The 13,626-nt window shown below is 36.6% G+C and overlaps 1 protein-coding gene across 1 annotated transcript; it reads left to right on the forward strand.

Annotated features, from left to right (window-relative positions):
* Window positions 1-1,636: 1,636 nt before the first annotated feature.
* On the forward strand, window positions 1,637-13,626 carry dpagt1.L (dolichyl-phosphate (UDP-N-acetylglucosamine) N-acetylglucosaminephosphotransferase 1 (GlcNAc-1-P transferase) L homeolog). The gene is made up of 9 exons (XM_018225801.2): window positions 1,637-1,882; window positions 4,424-4,544; window positions 4,730-4,943; window positions 7,113-7,259; window positions 7,813-7,897; window positions 8,057-8,245; window positions 8,753-8,840; window positions 8,932-9,087; window positions 12,302-13,626. The coding sequence occupies exons 1-9, from the start codon at window positions 1,737-1,739 to the stop codon at window positions 12,365-12,367; spliced, it is 1,212 nt and encodes a 403-aa protein (XP_018081290.1). The 5' UTR covers window positions 1,637-1,736; the 3' UTR covers window positions 12,368-13,626.

Below are 13,626 nucleotides of genomic sequence, written 5' to 3' on the forward strand. Positions count from 1 at the left end.
GTCAGAAGAAGAAGGCAAATAATTTAAAAACTAGAAAAAATGAAGGTCAATTAAAAAGTTGCTTAGCCATTCTATAACTTACTAAGTTAACTTAAAAGTGAACCACACCTTTAACTAATGTTACTTTGGTGCAAGCCCGGACTGGCAATCTGCTGGTTCCAGCAAATGCCAGAGGGGCTGCTGTATATGGTTCCATAGAAAGTTAACATATAGTGGGCTGGTAGGGGGCTGTTTGGGTCTATGTGTACTTGGAATGGCAGGGTCTATTTTGACTCCCAGTCCAGGCCTGCTTTGGTGCCATTTTTATGCCCAAAATCAATTCAGCCCAGGCTGGAATGTGATGTACACTACAGAGAGCACTCCTGCCTGCACTTCACGTCACAATCTGTGGCCCAAGTCATTTAAAGCATACCTCCCAACATTTTGGAAGTAAAAAGAGGGACAAAAAAATTTTTCCCGCACGTAGCGCAGCAATTTTTGACCACACCCCTTTCTGTGGTCACACCCCCTAATTACCATGTTTGTTTTACAAAATTTGGCAGGTTATGAAAGTTTGAAAATATTTCTCCTTATCTAAACTGTGTTTTTGTGTCTCAAAATTGTTACAAAGTATCTTATTTGCACCTGTTAGCTGTTCTGGGCTCTCTGCTAAAAGCCAATTAAGTGAGAAACTTTGTTTCTTTTTCTGGCTGTTCAGTGCATAGAAAAGAGGGACTTTCCAGTACAAATGAGGGACTGCGGGTTGAGCTGTCAAAAGAGGGACTGTCCCTCCGAAAAAGGGACAGTTGTGAGGTATGTTTAAAGGGGTTGTTCACCTTTGAAGTAACTTTTAGTATGAGTTAGAGAGTGATATTCTGAGATCATTTTTTATTGTTGAAGGTTTTTGAGTTATTTAGCTTTTTATTCAGCAGCTCTTCAATTTGCATCTTAAGCAATCTGGTAACTAGGGTCCAAATCACCCTATTGATTTGAATAAGAGACTAGAATATGAACAGGAGAGGCCTGAATAAAAGGATCAGTAATCAAATGTAACAATAGCAATACATTTGTAGCCTTACAGAGCATTTGTTTTTTTTAGAAGGGGTCAGCGACGCCCATTCGAAAGCTGCAAAGAGTCAGAAGAAAAAGGCAAATAACTATAAAACTATAAAAAAAATTATGAAAAACCAATTGAAAAGTTGCTTAGAACTGACTGTTTTATAACGTAATAAAAGTTACCTTAAAGGCGAACCACCCTTTTAACTTATTAAATCACTACTTATTCACCTGACCGAATAACAAACTGATCTCAATGCATGAAAATAATCAAAGCAACTTCAAATCAAAAACTCCTATTCTCCAGTGGTGCAAATATAGAGGACACAACTGTACCAAAAGGGGTAGCATTTTGAGGAAAGAAACCATTTTGTCATGATTCATAGAGTGCCCCTGTTGTAACGCAATATGTTATACTTTACTACACTTAGGATTAGTACTCTGTGTCAGCTGTCAGTCAACCCAGTCAACCATCTGACAAGTCGCTCTAGGGGAGGTTCCAAAAACTTAACAACAGCTCCGCTGTCACTTGAGAGTGACGTCACGCTGTAGCGAACGCAGTTCCTGTAAATATATGTCACGCCCGCCCCCTTTTCTGAGCCCACCAATCAGCACTAGGAACACGTGGAGTAATTGTAATACCGCTGTGCTGGAATCAATGAGGTACAACAGGAAGTAGGAAGCGTAAACTATTGGCAAACATGCCGGCGGTGCCGCTGCTTATTAATCTGGCCGGTTCCGTGATGGGTGGCTTGGCTACAGCCACCCTTATTCCGGCTTTTAAAGAGCACTTCATCGCAGCCCGTTTATGCGGCACCGACATGAACAAGACAACCAAGGAGCCGGTGTAAGTAAAAGCTTATGTTGCCTATACCGAGTGTTTGACTCCACCTGTTGTTGAACCAAAGTTCCCATGAAGCAGTTTACAGTACGCACCATCATATCTTGCGCGGGGGTGGGGCATAAAAATCTCTTGATGGACCACATGTCTTGAAAATCAACTTTATTTTGCTGCTTTCTAATGGTAATTGTACCGGGGGCCTGTTTTGTGCTCTTTAAGCATTACATTTTCAAAGGAGCACTAAACCCTCAAACAAATAATACTAGAAATGCCATATTTTATATACTGAGTTTAACACACCAGCCTAAATTCTCAGCATCTTTATAACAGTATTGATCTAGGCCTTCAGAGATGTCAAAGGGGGTCACATTTTGGATTTCATTAGGCTGTTGAGAAGTTAAGCTTAGGGGTCATCAAAATTATCAAGCAAAAATGATGTCTGTGTTATAAGCTAATGCACAGGACTGATTATTGCATTTTGAAGCTGTGTGCTGGTTTATGAGGTCCCGTGTAATGAGAGTCTGAATGTTTACACAACACAGGGTATGTCATATTAATCGGCAGAAAAGAAGATGGACAGCTACTGGGGGCATCCACCGCAGCACAGATCTTCACTGCATGGGTTGTGGTTGCCTTCGGCTGGTACTAAACCCCAAGATATAATTTGTGGCTTTTTTCACAACTTTTTTGTTAAGATTTAATTCTCCTTTAGCCCAAAACACGTTAAATTAATATATATATAATATATTTAGTTGCAATCACCTGAAGTTCTTGTACCATCACTTGTCAGGTTTCATTTGCATGCTATATATCATCTGACATGTTAATATGATAGGGATGCATTGAATCCACTGTTTTGGATTCGGCCGAATTCCCGAATCCCTTGCGAAAGATTTGGACGAATACCAAACTGAATCTGAACCCTAATTTGCATATTAGGGGTTGGAAGGGGAAAACATTCTTTACTACCTTGTTTTCTGACAAAAAGTCATGCGATTTCCCTCCCTGCCCCTAATTTAGATATAAAAATTCAGGTTCGGCTGTGCAGAAGGATTCGGCAGAATCCTGCTGAAAAAGGTAGAATCCAGGGCAGATCCCGAACCGAATCCTGGATTCGGTGCATCTAAAATATGATCTAACAATGAATTTTTATTGAAGGAAACCTTGCCCATGATCTCATCCTTGAGAGAAGTCTTGTGCAAGGCAGGGTAGGGGAAACATGTTGAGCAAGAATGTAAAGACTATTAGTTGGTTTGTGAATATTATTGAAAGGCTACATTTCAAACTTGTCCCACATACAAGACAGCCCATGATTTTTTTTTTCTGAACTAGAAGTGTTCTTCAGGAAACAGTGAGAAAAAAAGTCCTAAAGAACACAAATCCTGAAAGAAGGCGTCAAAAACCTTTGGAAGTTTTCTGCCAGAGTGGCAAAACTAAATACTGACTTAAAGTTGTCCAAACATTTGCACTCCTGTTAAGACTTGAAACTTAAAAAAAAAAAAAAAAAAAAAAATCAGCTCTTCTAATGCAGAGAGCACATAATTGGTGGGGTGGCATTGCGAAGGCCGCCTCAGGGCAGCACAGGAACCAAAACTCTTCATTAAACTGTAATATACTAAAAAAAATTTTTATATATATATAGACAAATACAAGATTCCTCTGCACTCAACCCATTATCAATATATTTAAGACAGCGACATTTTGTGCATACTGCTACTGAAAAATGCCTTACCCTTTAAACAAAACAGGGATTGTTTGTCCATATATTGCAATATATTTAAGCTGGCCAACTACGTCAAAGTCATCCCATATCTGGCCAGTCCTACGCTTAATTTTCATCTGATTCATTAAGAATTCTATGGTTTAATTATACATTTTATAAAAGGGACGAATACGTTTTACCTGCAACTTACTAGCTGCTTTCAAAGTAAAACTCCCAAACTTGGCTGCCCTTTTATTAGACACCAGTGGGATCACCTGACTATAGTTGGAGGGGGTGGGAGCTACAACATGGAGCTGGTCACTGCTCCTGTATAACTATAACAAACAGGGGAAAGTTGTGCTCACCACTAGTTTTTAAAATCATTAGGCGGGGGTGCAATGAGGGTGTGACCACAAAAAACATATAGACAAATACAAGATTCCTCTGCACTCAACCCATTATCAATATATTTAAGACAGCGACATTTTGTGCATACTGCTACTGAAAAATGCCTTACCCTTTAAACAAAACAGGGATTGTTTGTCCATATATTGCAATATATTTAAGCTGGCCAACTACGTCAAAGTCATCCCATATCTGGCCAGTCCTATGCTCAATTTTCATCTGATTCATTAAGAATTCTATATATATATTGATTTTGCTTTGATCCATATTAGATCTTAAAGCACGCAATGAATTATGCAAATAAAAATATGTATATATTGCTTTAGTGTTATCAGCTGTATTGTGGAAACAATAAATATTAATTTAAAAAACTGCAAGTGAGCCCCCTGAAATCCCTTATAAATCTGCCGCACATGTACTTTTTTCCCTTTTTTTTTCAGTCCGGAGTCCCAAGGTGTTATCAGTGGGGCCGTATTCCTTCTCATACTCTTCTGCTTCATTCCTGTACCCTTCCTCAGCTGTCTTGTGGAAGAGCAATGCAAAGAGTTTCCACATCATGAGGTGATGTATCTCCCAGTTCTGTATCCTTCCCACACCTTTCCCCACTGCATTACTTTGTGGTCTCTCTTATATTTTTATCTCGAAACTAAAATTGCTTAGATTATTTTTAGTACACTTTTTTTTTTTTTTTAAATTATGTGTTGAAATTTACAGAAACGTACTCTCATGACTCCAACTTCTCTTAGTTTGTAGCACTTATTGGCTCCCTACTTGCCATCTGCTGTATGATATTTCTGGGTTTTGCTGATGATGTTCTAAACCTTCGATGGCGCCACAAATTGCTGCTCCCCACTGCAGCCTCGCTGCCACTTCTTATGGTCTACTTTACAACATTTGGAAACACCACGATTGTAGTACCTAAACCATTTAGGCCACTTCTGGGACTCCATGTTGATTTAGGTAAGTGAGATACATATTAAAGGGGTTGTTTGCTTTTAAATTAACTTTTATAATAACATAGAGAGTGATATTCTGAGACAATTTGCAGTTGGTTTTCATTAACTATTATGTGTGGTTTTTGAGTTATTTAGCTTTTTATTCAGCAGCTCGACAGTTTGCACTTTCAACAATCTGGTTGCTAGGGTTCAAATTACCCATGCATTGATTGGAATACGAAAATGTAATATGAATAGGACAGAACAAATCTCTGCAGGGAAGTGCAAAATGGATGCTATGGTGCAGTACCCTTTCACAGCGTTTACCAGGAGATGTACTTCATGATTTTTTACATGCAAGTTGACCATATGCGTTTGTGAGTACCCACCTAAACAAGCTTTTAAAGGAAAGTTTTTAATTTTCTGGTGGTGGTAAATACTGAATAAGGGTGGCACTTATAAGGTGGAGATAATTGTTCCCATCGAACACAAGAGGTGGCAAAATTATAAAACAATATTACCCTATATATTTGTTTGTCTGTTCCCTGTGCCTTTGGTGCTGGCTTTCATTTTAGTGACTGAGTAGTGCAGACATATTTATTTTAAAATAATGTGCCCCCACAATTGGGTATACTCACAAAATAACAGGAAAGTGAGAACATTGTACAATTAAAACAGGTAAATTGCCACTGCTCCTTAATGCGTTTCACGTAGACCGCTACACTCCTTCAGAAGGAAGATGATTCCCTACAGAGATTTCTTTTGTTTTGGAGAGTCCAGCAATGTAGACAAGTGAAGAACAGCTGCAACCAAGAACACCTAATACCAATTGAATGTATTAAGTGCTGAATGAACTTTGTAATGAATAGGACAGGGTCTGAATAGAAAGAAAAGTAATAACAAGTAGCAATAACAATTAATATGTCAGCATTTGTTTTTAGATGGGGTCTGTGAACCTCATTTGAAAGGAGTCAGAATTAAAAGCTCAATAACTAAAAAACGATAAAACAACTAATGAAGTCCAATTGCAAATTTGCTAGGAACTGTACATTCAACCTAAAAATTTATTCAAAAGCGAACCACCAAAAATAAATTTTCAGGTACAAATATATTTGTATTATAATCTTGTACCAGTTTATATTTTAATTACACTACATGGAACCACTAATGAGTGGGGGTCTTAACCACTTTGGGATCAGACAGGCACATTTCTAAATCATACTTGATTCATTTACTCTACCATAAACCTTAGTACTTCACATTTCCCACAAACCATCACAGCATTATGTCAAACCGAGCTTCATCATGCACATTGCTGAATGTAATATGGCAATGTGCAATAGTGACAGACCATTTGTAGCAATCTATAATTGAGTTCTGTTCATTTTTATATGAAATGACTTTTGTAATGACCCTCAACCAAAACACCTAAAGTGAATACAGACCTGACCATGGGTCACTGATTAGTAGAATTGCATGAATTCTGCAATAGTTCCGTAATGATGTGGAACAACATTCTTGCTGTTTATACCACGTTGAAATGAGGTAATGGCACCACATAAATCACATGTAATAAGTGTTGACCTGTAATATTAAAGTCCAAAGTCGCTTTAACCTCAATATGTGTGTGGATAATGAGCTGTTTATTTAAATGATTGTTAATATATTCATGGATTGTTTAAAACAAGCTTCCAGTATAATTTGACATATGTAGGACGTCATTACTGTATTATCTCAGCCTGGGTGCTAGTCGGTAATGTAATATATATTTTTTTAACATGTTTTTATTTGTGATAATAACATAGTAATAGTTTTTGATTGAGTTAACATTTCTGTTAAAGAAAAATAAGATTCATAATAGTTGCATCAGCAGTATATATTAACATTTGTAACTTTAAGCTCTTTTCAGGTGTGTTATAACTTATTTTAATAAAAATGAAAGTGGTACCCTGGCACAAGTAACAAGAATATTTAGCATGACTACTGTAACAGTGTACTGACTAAATGTGCATTTCATAAGATGAATAAATATTGCTTTAAGAAACGTGGCACAAAGACAAATGAAGATGTGAACAAATAGGAAAGCACTTTATAAAACTGCAATAAGAATTTAACTGATTGTATTATGCTTGTTCCTTATTTTCTAAATCTTGCTCATCAGTCATGTAATCTTATGTGCCATTATGTCTGACAGGTATCCTGTACTACGTATACATGGGTATGCTGGCTGTGTTTTGTACAAATGCCATCAACATCCTGGCAGGAATCAATGGGCTGGAGGCCGGTCAGTCTCTGGTCATAGCTGGCTCTATCATCCTATTCAATATTGCTGAGCTCAATGGTAAAGGGTAACATTTAGACTGACACATTTTAGTGTTGGTTTGTTTATGTATTTGTCTGTAATACAGATAAAATGTGAAAGTTTTTCCTTATTTGTTTATTTATTTAGGTTAATTTGTTTTAAAACATATATTGAGCCTTCCCCAATTTATTTACATGGCATTATAACTTACATATTAATAGTGAGTTTCCCTCATGGTTGTGATCAGCCATGGCGTTATTACATTCTAGTGCATTGTGCTTCTTTTTTTAAGCAAGACAAATGTTGCCTCACCTGGCAGCATCATATGTTAACAGATTTAAAGCAAACCAAGCATTCCACTTAAAGAACCAATGTTGCTTACATTGGTTTAACTAAAGGAACTGCTTCTTCTGGAACCATGGTGCCATAAATGATACTGCCAGTTCCATTGCCAATTCCATTGCCAGTTGGGAGATTTTTTTAAAAAGTGGCGTTTAAACTGCAATATTTGTTATTACCTTAAAAGTCATGATAATACAACAAACCTCTCAAACTACATAATAAAACAAACACACTTTATTTTCTTTGACAGGAGATTGCCACGATGATCACCTCTTCTCCCTTTACTTCCTTATTCCATTTTTCTTCACCACATTAGGCCTACTATATCATAACTGGTAAGAACTGGTTTTGGGTGGGTACAAAAAAAGGTACTGTAGATAAACAGTTTAGAGGTATTGTGTACAGTCTGCACACAGCTGCTAATTTATTTAAATGTAGCCTGTATGCCCCATATAATGGGTCTTTTCTAAATGGTATCTGGTTCCATCCCTCAGGTATCCATCACGTGTGTTTGTTGGTGACACATTCTGTTACTTTGCTGGAATGACATTCGCTGTGGTTGGAATCATAGGACACTTCAGCAAAACCATGTTGCTGTTTTTCATCCCACAGGTGTTAAACTTCCTTTATTCTCTTCCACAACTTCTGCATATCATCCCTTGCCCACGCCATCGTCTGCCAAGGTATTCTTTGCATCATGATAGTAATTCTGTACACATACAAGCTTTCTGACCGTTGTCTGTTCTTTACATAGATTACTATGAAATAGTTCTTCAAATGGGCAAAAGGGACTTAAGCTTTTTCTTCAGTTTGGCTAACATACCTTCTTATTCTGTGAATTAACCATCTGTTCACTGTGTGTTCAGTATACATAACACCTTAATCCAGTTGTCGTTACAAAGCCTTAGATTTAACCCCTTTAGCCAGGCAACAGGGGCCGTAAAGGCTACTCAATCAACACTCTTTGTCTGCCACTTAGATATTCAGATAATAAATCTGTCTCAAAAGATGATGCGCTGATTCTTATTCTACACAGCTGTAGAGCCTTCAGCTTTCAGTGCCCCCCAAGACATCAAAATTATCTGATTTACATTTAAAAGATTAACAATTGTTGACTACCTTCATCTTTCAGCCAAGTTTTCACCCATGAATACAAAGATTTCTTTTTTAGAATGTATTTGTCTCCACAGATTGGATCCAACCACTGGTAAACTGGGTATGAGTTATTCCAAGTTCAAGAGCAAAGAACTGTCCAAGCTGGGAGATGTTATAATAAAGGTGAAATTAAATCCAAGAATATATATAATCTCACAGAACAACAAAATCTATCTTTAATTTATGAAACTTTTACTTTATGATTGTCTAATAGGTTGGAGAGGTATTATATGTACTGGATGTCAAGCGGGCACAGGGAGAGGATGGAGAGTATATGGAAGTAAACAACATGACACTTATAAACTTTGTGCTGAAACTGATTGGACCAACGCACGAAAGGAACCTGACTCTGCTGATGCTTTTAATCCAGGTATAATAATAGAATAAATTATAGATATATATATATATATATCTCTATATATATATATATATTTATATCTATCTATCTATCTATCTATCTATCTATATATATATATATATATATATATATATATATATATATATATATATATATATATATATATATATATATATATATATATATATATATATATATATATATATATATATATAGTCAAATACAAGAGTCCTCTGCACTCAACCCATTATCAATATATTTAAGACAGCGACATTTTGTGCATACTGCTACTAAAAAATGCCTTACCCTTTAAACAAAACAGGGATTGTTTGTCCATATATTGCAATATATTTAAGCTGGCCAACTACGTCAAAGTCATCCCATATCTGGCCAGTCCTATGCTCAATTTTATCTGATTCATTAAGAATTCTATTGCTTCATTATACATTTTACAAAGGGACTTGGTTTTACCTGCAACTTAACTTGCTGCTTTCAAAGTAAACCTCCATACTTGGCAGCCCTTTTATTAGACACCAGTGAGATCACCTGACTATAGCTGGGAAGGGTGGGAGCTACAACATGGAGCTGGTCACTGCTCCTGTATAAACTATAACAAACAAGGGAAAGTTGTGCTCACCACTATTTTTTAAAACCATTAGGCGGGGGTGCAATGAGGCTGTGACCACAAAATACATATAGTCAAATACAAGAGTCCTCTGCACTCAACCCATTATCAATATATTTAAGACAGCGACATTTTGTGCATACTGCTACTAAAAAATGCCTTACCCTTTAAACAAAACAGGGATTGTTTGTCCATATATTGCAATATATTTAAGCTGGCCAACTACGTCAAAGTCATCCCATATCTGGCCAGTCCTACGCTCAATTTTATCTGATTCATTAAGAATTCTATTGCTTCATTATACATTTTACAAAGGGACTTGGTTTTACCTGCAACTTAACTTGCTGCTTTCAAAGTAAACCTCCATACTTGGCTGCCCTTTGGCTGCCCTTTTATTAGACAAATGTCCTTTTATTGTAAAATGTATAATGAAGCAATAGAATTCTTAATGAATCAGATAAAATTGAGCATAGGACTGGCCAGATATGGGATGACTTTGACGTAGTTGGCCAGCTTAAATATATTGCAATATATGGACAAACAACCCTGTTTTGTTTAAAGGGTAAGGCATTTTTTAGTAGCAGTATGCACAAAATGTCGCTGTCTTAAATATATTGATAATGGGTTGAGTGCAGAGGACTCTTGTATTTGACTATATGTATTTTGTGGTCACAGCCTCATTGCACCCCCGCCTAATGGTTTTAAAAAATAGTGGTGAGCACAACTTTCCCTTGTTTGTTTTTTATATATATATATATATATATATATATATTACATATGTCTTCCTGCAAACTGGTAACTTTATGATCTTCATACATGATTTATACTTAAGGTTAGAGTGGTATTGTAATTTTTCTGCTCCTAGAACTGTTAATCTCTAAAAGTAGATACAGTGGTCTGTTAAACTAACTGTTACCACCACCAGCAGACATCTGATTGAATGTATGTGTCTAAATGGCAAAGTTTCCACAGATAATTTGTGTTGATTTTTACAAATGGTAGTTTGATTTGAAGGTAAATCCACTCAGTAATATTATGTGCATGTGTATATTTTCATCAGTCACAGAGAATTCTAGACTAAGAGTTAGATTGAATCATGCCACTGCTTAAAGGGCTTGTTCGCCTTCCAAACACTTTTTTCAGTTAAATTGTTTTCAGATTGTTCCTCTGAAATATTTACCTTTTTCAATTACTTTCCATTTTTTACTGTTTTTCAAAATTAAAGTTTAATGCTCCTGTTTCTGGTGTTTGTCTGGCAGCTCAGTAATTCAGGTGCAGTGTTACAAATTTGCAACATTTAGTTGATACATTTTTTAGCAGCATCTAAATGGAGTATTCGCAACTATTGTGTCAACTGTAACCGCTGCCTGTAATGAAACGCAGGAATTCTGCTCAGCAGGGACAAAGATAAGAAATGTATCTGTAATGTTGTAAAGGATGTTTTACAACATAACATCTGATGAAATGAAACACCTGCAAACATCCACCAGACAGAATGCTAAATATTTGTACAATATGCAAAACATTTTTATGAACAAATCCAAGTGAATTCATTCTACTTCTAAAATCTTGCAATGAAACATACCTTTGAAATCCAATTAATTTTTTGTGTGTTTTAAAGTGTAGTTCACCTTTAAGTTAACTTTTAGTATTTTCTAGAATTACCTATTCTTAGTAACTTTGCAAATGGTGTTCATTATTCTTTGTAGCATTTAATCTACTTCTTTCCAGCATTCAAATGAGTTTACTTATGCCAGCAGCTAAAAACCTAGTCCTGTGACGCTACAGTTTTACTGTTTTTATTACTTATCTTTCTATTGAGCCCCCTCCTTTACTTATTACAGTCCCTCACTCAAGCCGCTGCCTGGTCGCTAGAGAAAACAAGACCCTAGCAGTTAGCTGCTGAAATAACAAAATGGACAAAAAGTTAAATAACCAGGGGCGTAACTACAGAGGAAGCAGACCCTGTGGCCACAGGGGGGCCCAGGAGGTACAGGGGGCCCCATGAGGCTTTCATTGATGAGCAATTTGAAAATATATTGGTAAAACAGGACAAACACTGGATATGTTGGGGGCCCTAAAATTAATTTGCTGTGGGGCCCAGCAACATCTAGTTATGCCACTGTAAATAACCGAAAAACCATAAAAATTAAAACCAATTGGTAACTGCCTAAAAATATAACTGTCAATATCACACTGAAAGTTAATCTAAAGGTGAACTACGCCAAAAAAGGGTAACTGCTAATTCATATGAGGGCAGTTTAGCGTTGTCTTTTATTTACTTGCTGCCATGTGGGTTTTATTTCAGAATTTGCCTGTAGGGAAGTTTGTGTGTGTGGTTAAATAGAGTTTAAACCTGTACAATTACTGTCTGAATTACAGGATAAAGCAGCTGTAGTAAAGTAGAACCCCAATTTTATGTTTTTGGGGTACATTAGAATACTATTTTGATTTAAAATCTGGGAAAACATTACTTAAATTCAGGGAAATGCATTATAAATTGGTGGGATCATGAATAAAAAATGTAAAATGCAGGAAAACTTAAAATCAGGGTACTTAAAATTGAGGTTTCACTGTATGTCATTTATTTATATCCCACAGGTTCTTGGTAGTTGTGCTGCCTTCCTTGTTCGCTATCAGTTGGTTCGTCTTTTCTACGATGTGTGACACAATGGTCAGCTTTTGTGGATTTAAGTTACACATGGAGCCATACTGCCTGCTGTTCAGTGAATTAATCATCGCTGGTAACATTACTAGAGGATGGAAGCCCTGACTGTTCCTGTACTGCTATAAGAAAGAAAAGGCCATTATTTATACCAATGGTCCTCTATATCACTTATGTGTGCCCCAGTTCACATCTTCCTGCCACTGAGCAGTGATTACGAAGGAGCCTTTACTGCTAAAGTAAATCAAGTGTAACGAAATCATGATGCTCATTAACATTGTTGAACTTATTTTATTTCAGACTGTATGTATTTAATTTTAAGCTTTTTGTCTTGGATATTCTGAATGATTCTTTTTTTGAGGTGGTGCTTGGACAATCTGCATGCAAACTGTTCAAGAAGCAGTCACACTGCTGTCTTATAAGTTTCTATGACTTAACAGAAAAAAAAAAAGGCAGGACTGAGTTTTTTTTTTATTGTGTCTGTTATTAATTTATGTCAGGGGATAACCTCCGAGGCCCAGGTAATATATAGCATCACTAATTGGGATGCACCAAATCCACTGTGTTTGAATTCGGCAAATCCAGCAAGGAAGGTATTAAACAGAACCACGCAAAAAGAACTGCACAAATCTTCTCAATTGTGTGACGAACAGTCACGTGATTTTTCGATTCGGCCAGAAACTTGGATTTGGCCAAATCCTGCTGAAAAAGTTCCAAACTCAATCCTAGATTTGGCTCATCTCTAATCACTAAAAGCAAAAAGGGATTCAGTAACTACCAAATGCTATGACTTTATTATCCAAAGCCACATTATTTGCTGCATACAAAAGGGATAATCTACTGGAGTTTATTTGTGAAGTTTTAAATGGGGTAGTTCACCTTTACAAAATGTACTGGAGTGCACAAAAAATCATGGCTTTATATAAAGAGATACATCTATCATAACATTGTAATTTCCGTTCATGCTATTTGGCAATGCTTTTACATTACCTATCTGATCCCCCATGTTCTGCTGTGAGGGGCTGCCATATTTGTCAGTTAGTATTAGACTAACTGACCGGTTTCAAACATGATAAATGAAGTAAAGGTAACTTTTAATGTACATTAGAATTTTGAAAAATAGTTTTTAGTGTCAGTATCACTTTAAAGTTCATTTAATATTGGTGCATAAGAACCAATGTTTTGGCCCCACTTGTGAGCCTTCATCAGTGTCGGTCTGTGGAATTGGGGGCCCACCAGGGGGTCCAATCCAGCTCCAGTG

This window comes from Xenopus laevis, chromosome 7L (assembly GCF_017654675.1).
Source record: "Xenopus laevis strain J_2021 chromosome 7L, Xenopus_laevis_v10.1, whole genome shotgun sequence".
Taxonomy (NCBI): Eukaryota; Metazoa; Chordata; class Amphibia; order Anura; family Pipidae; genus Xenopus; species Xenopus laevis.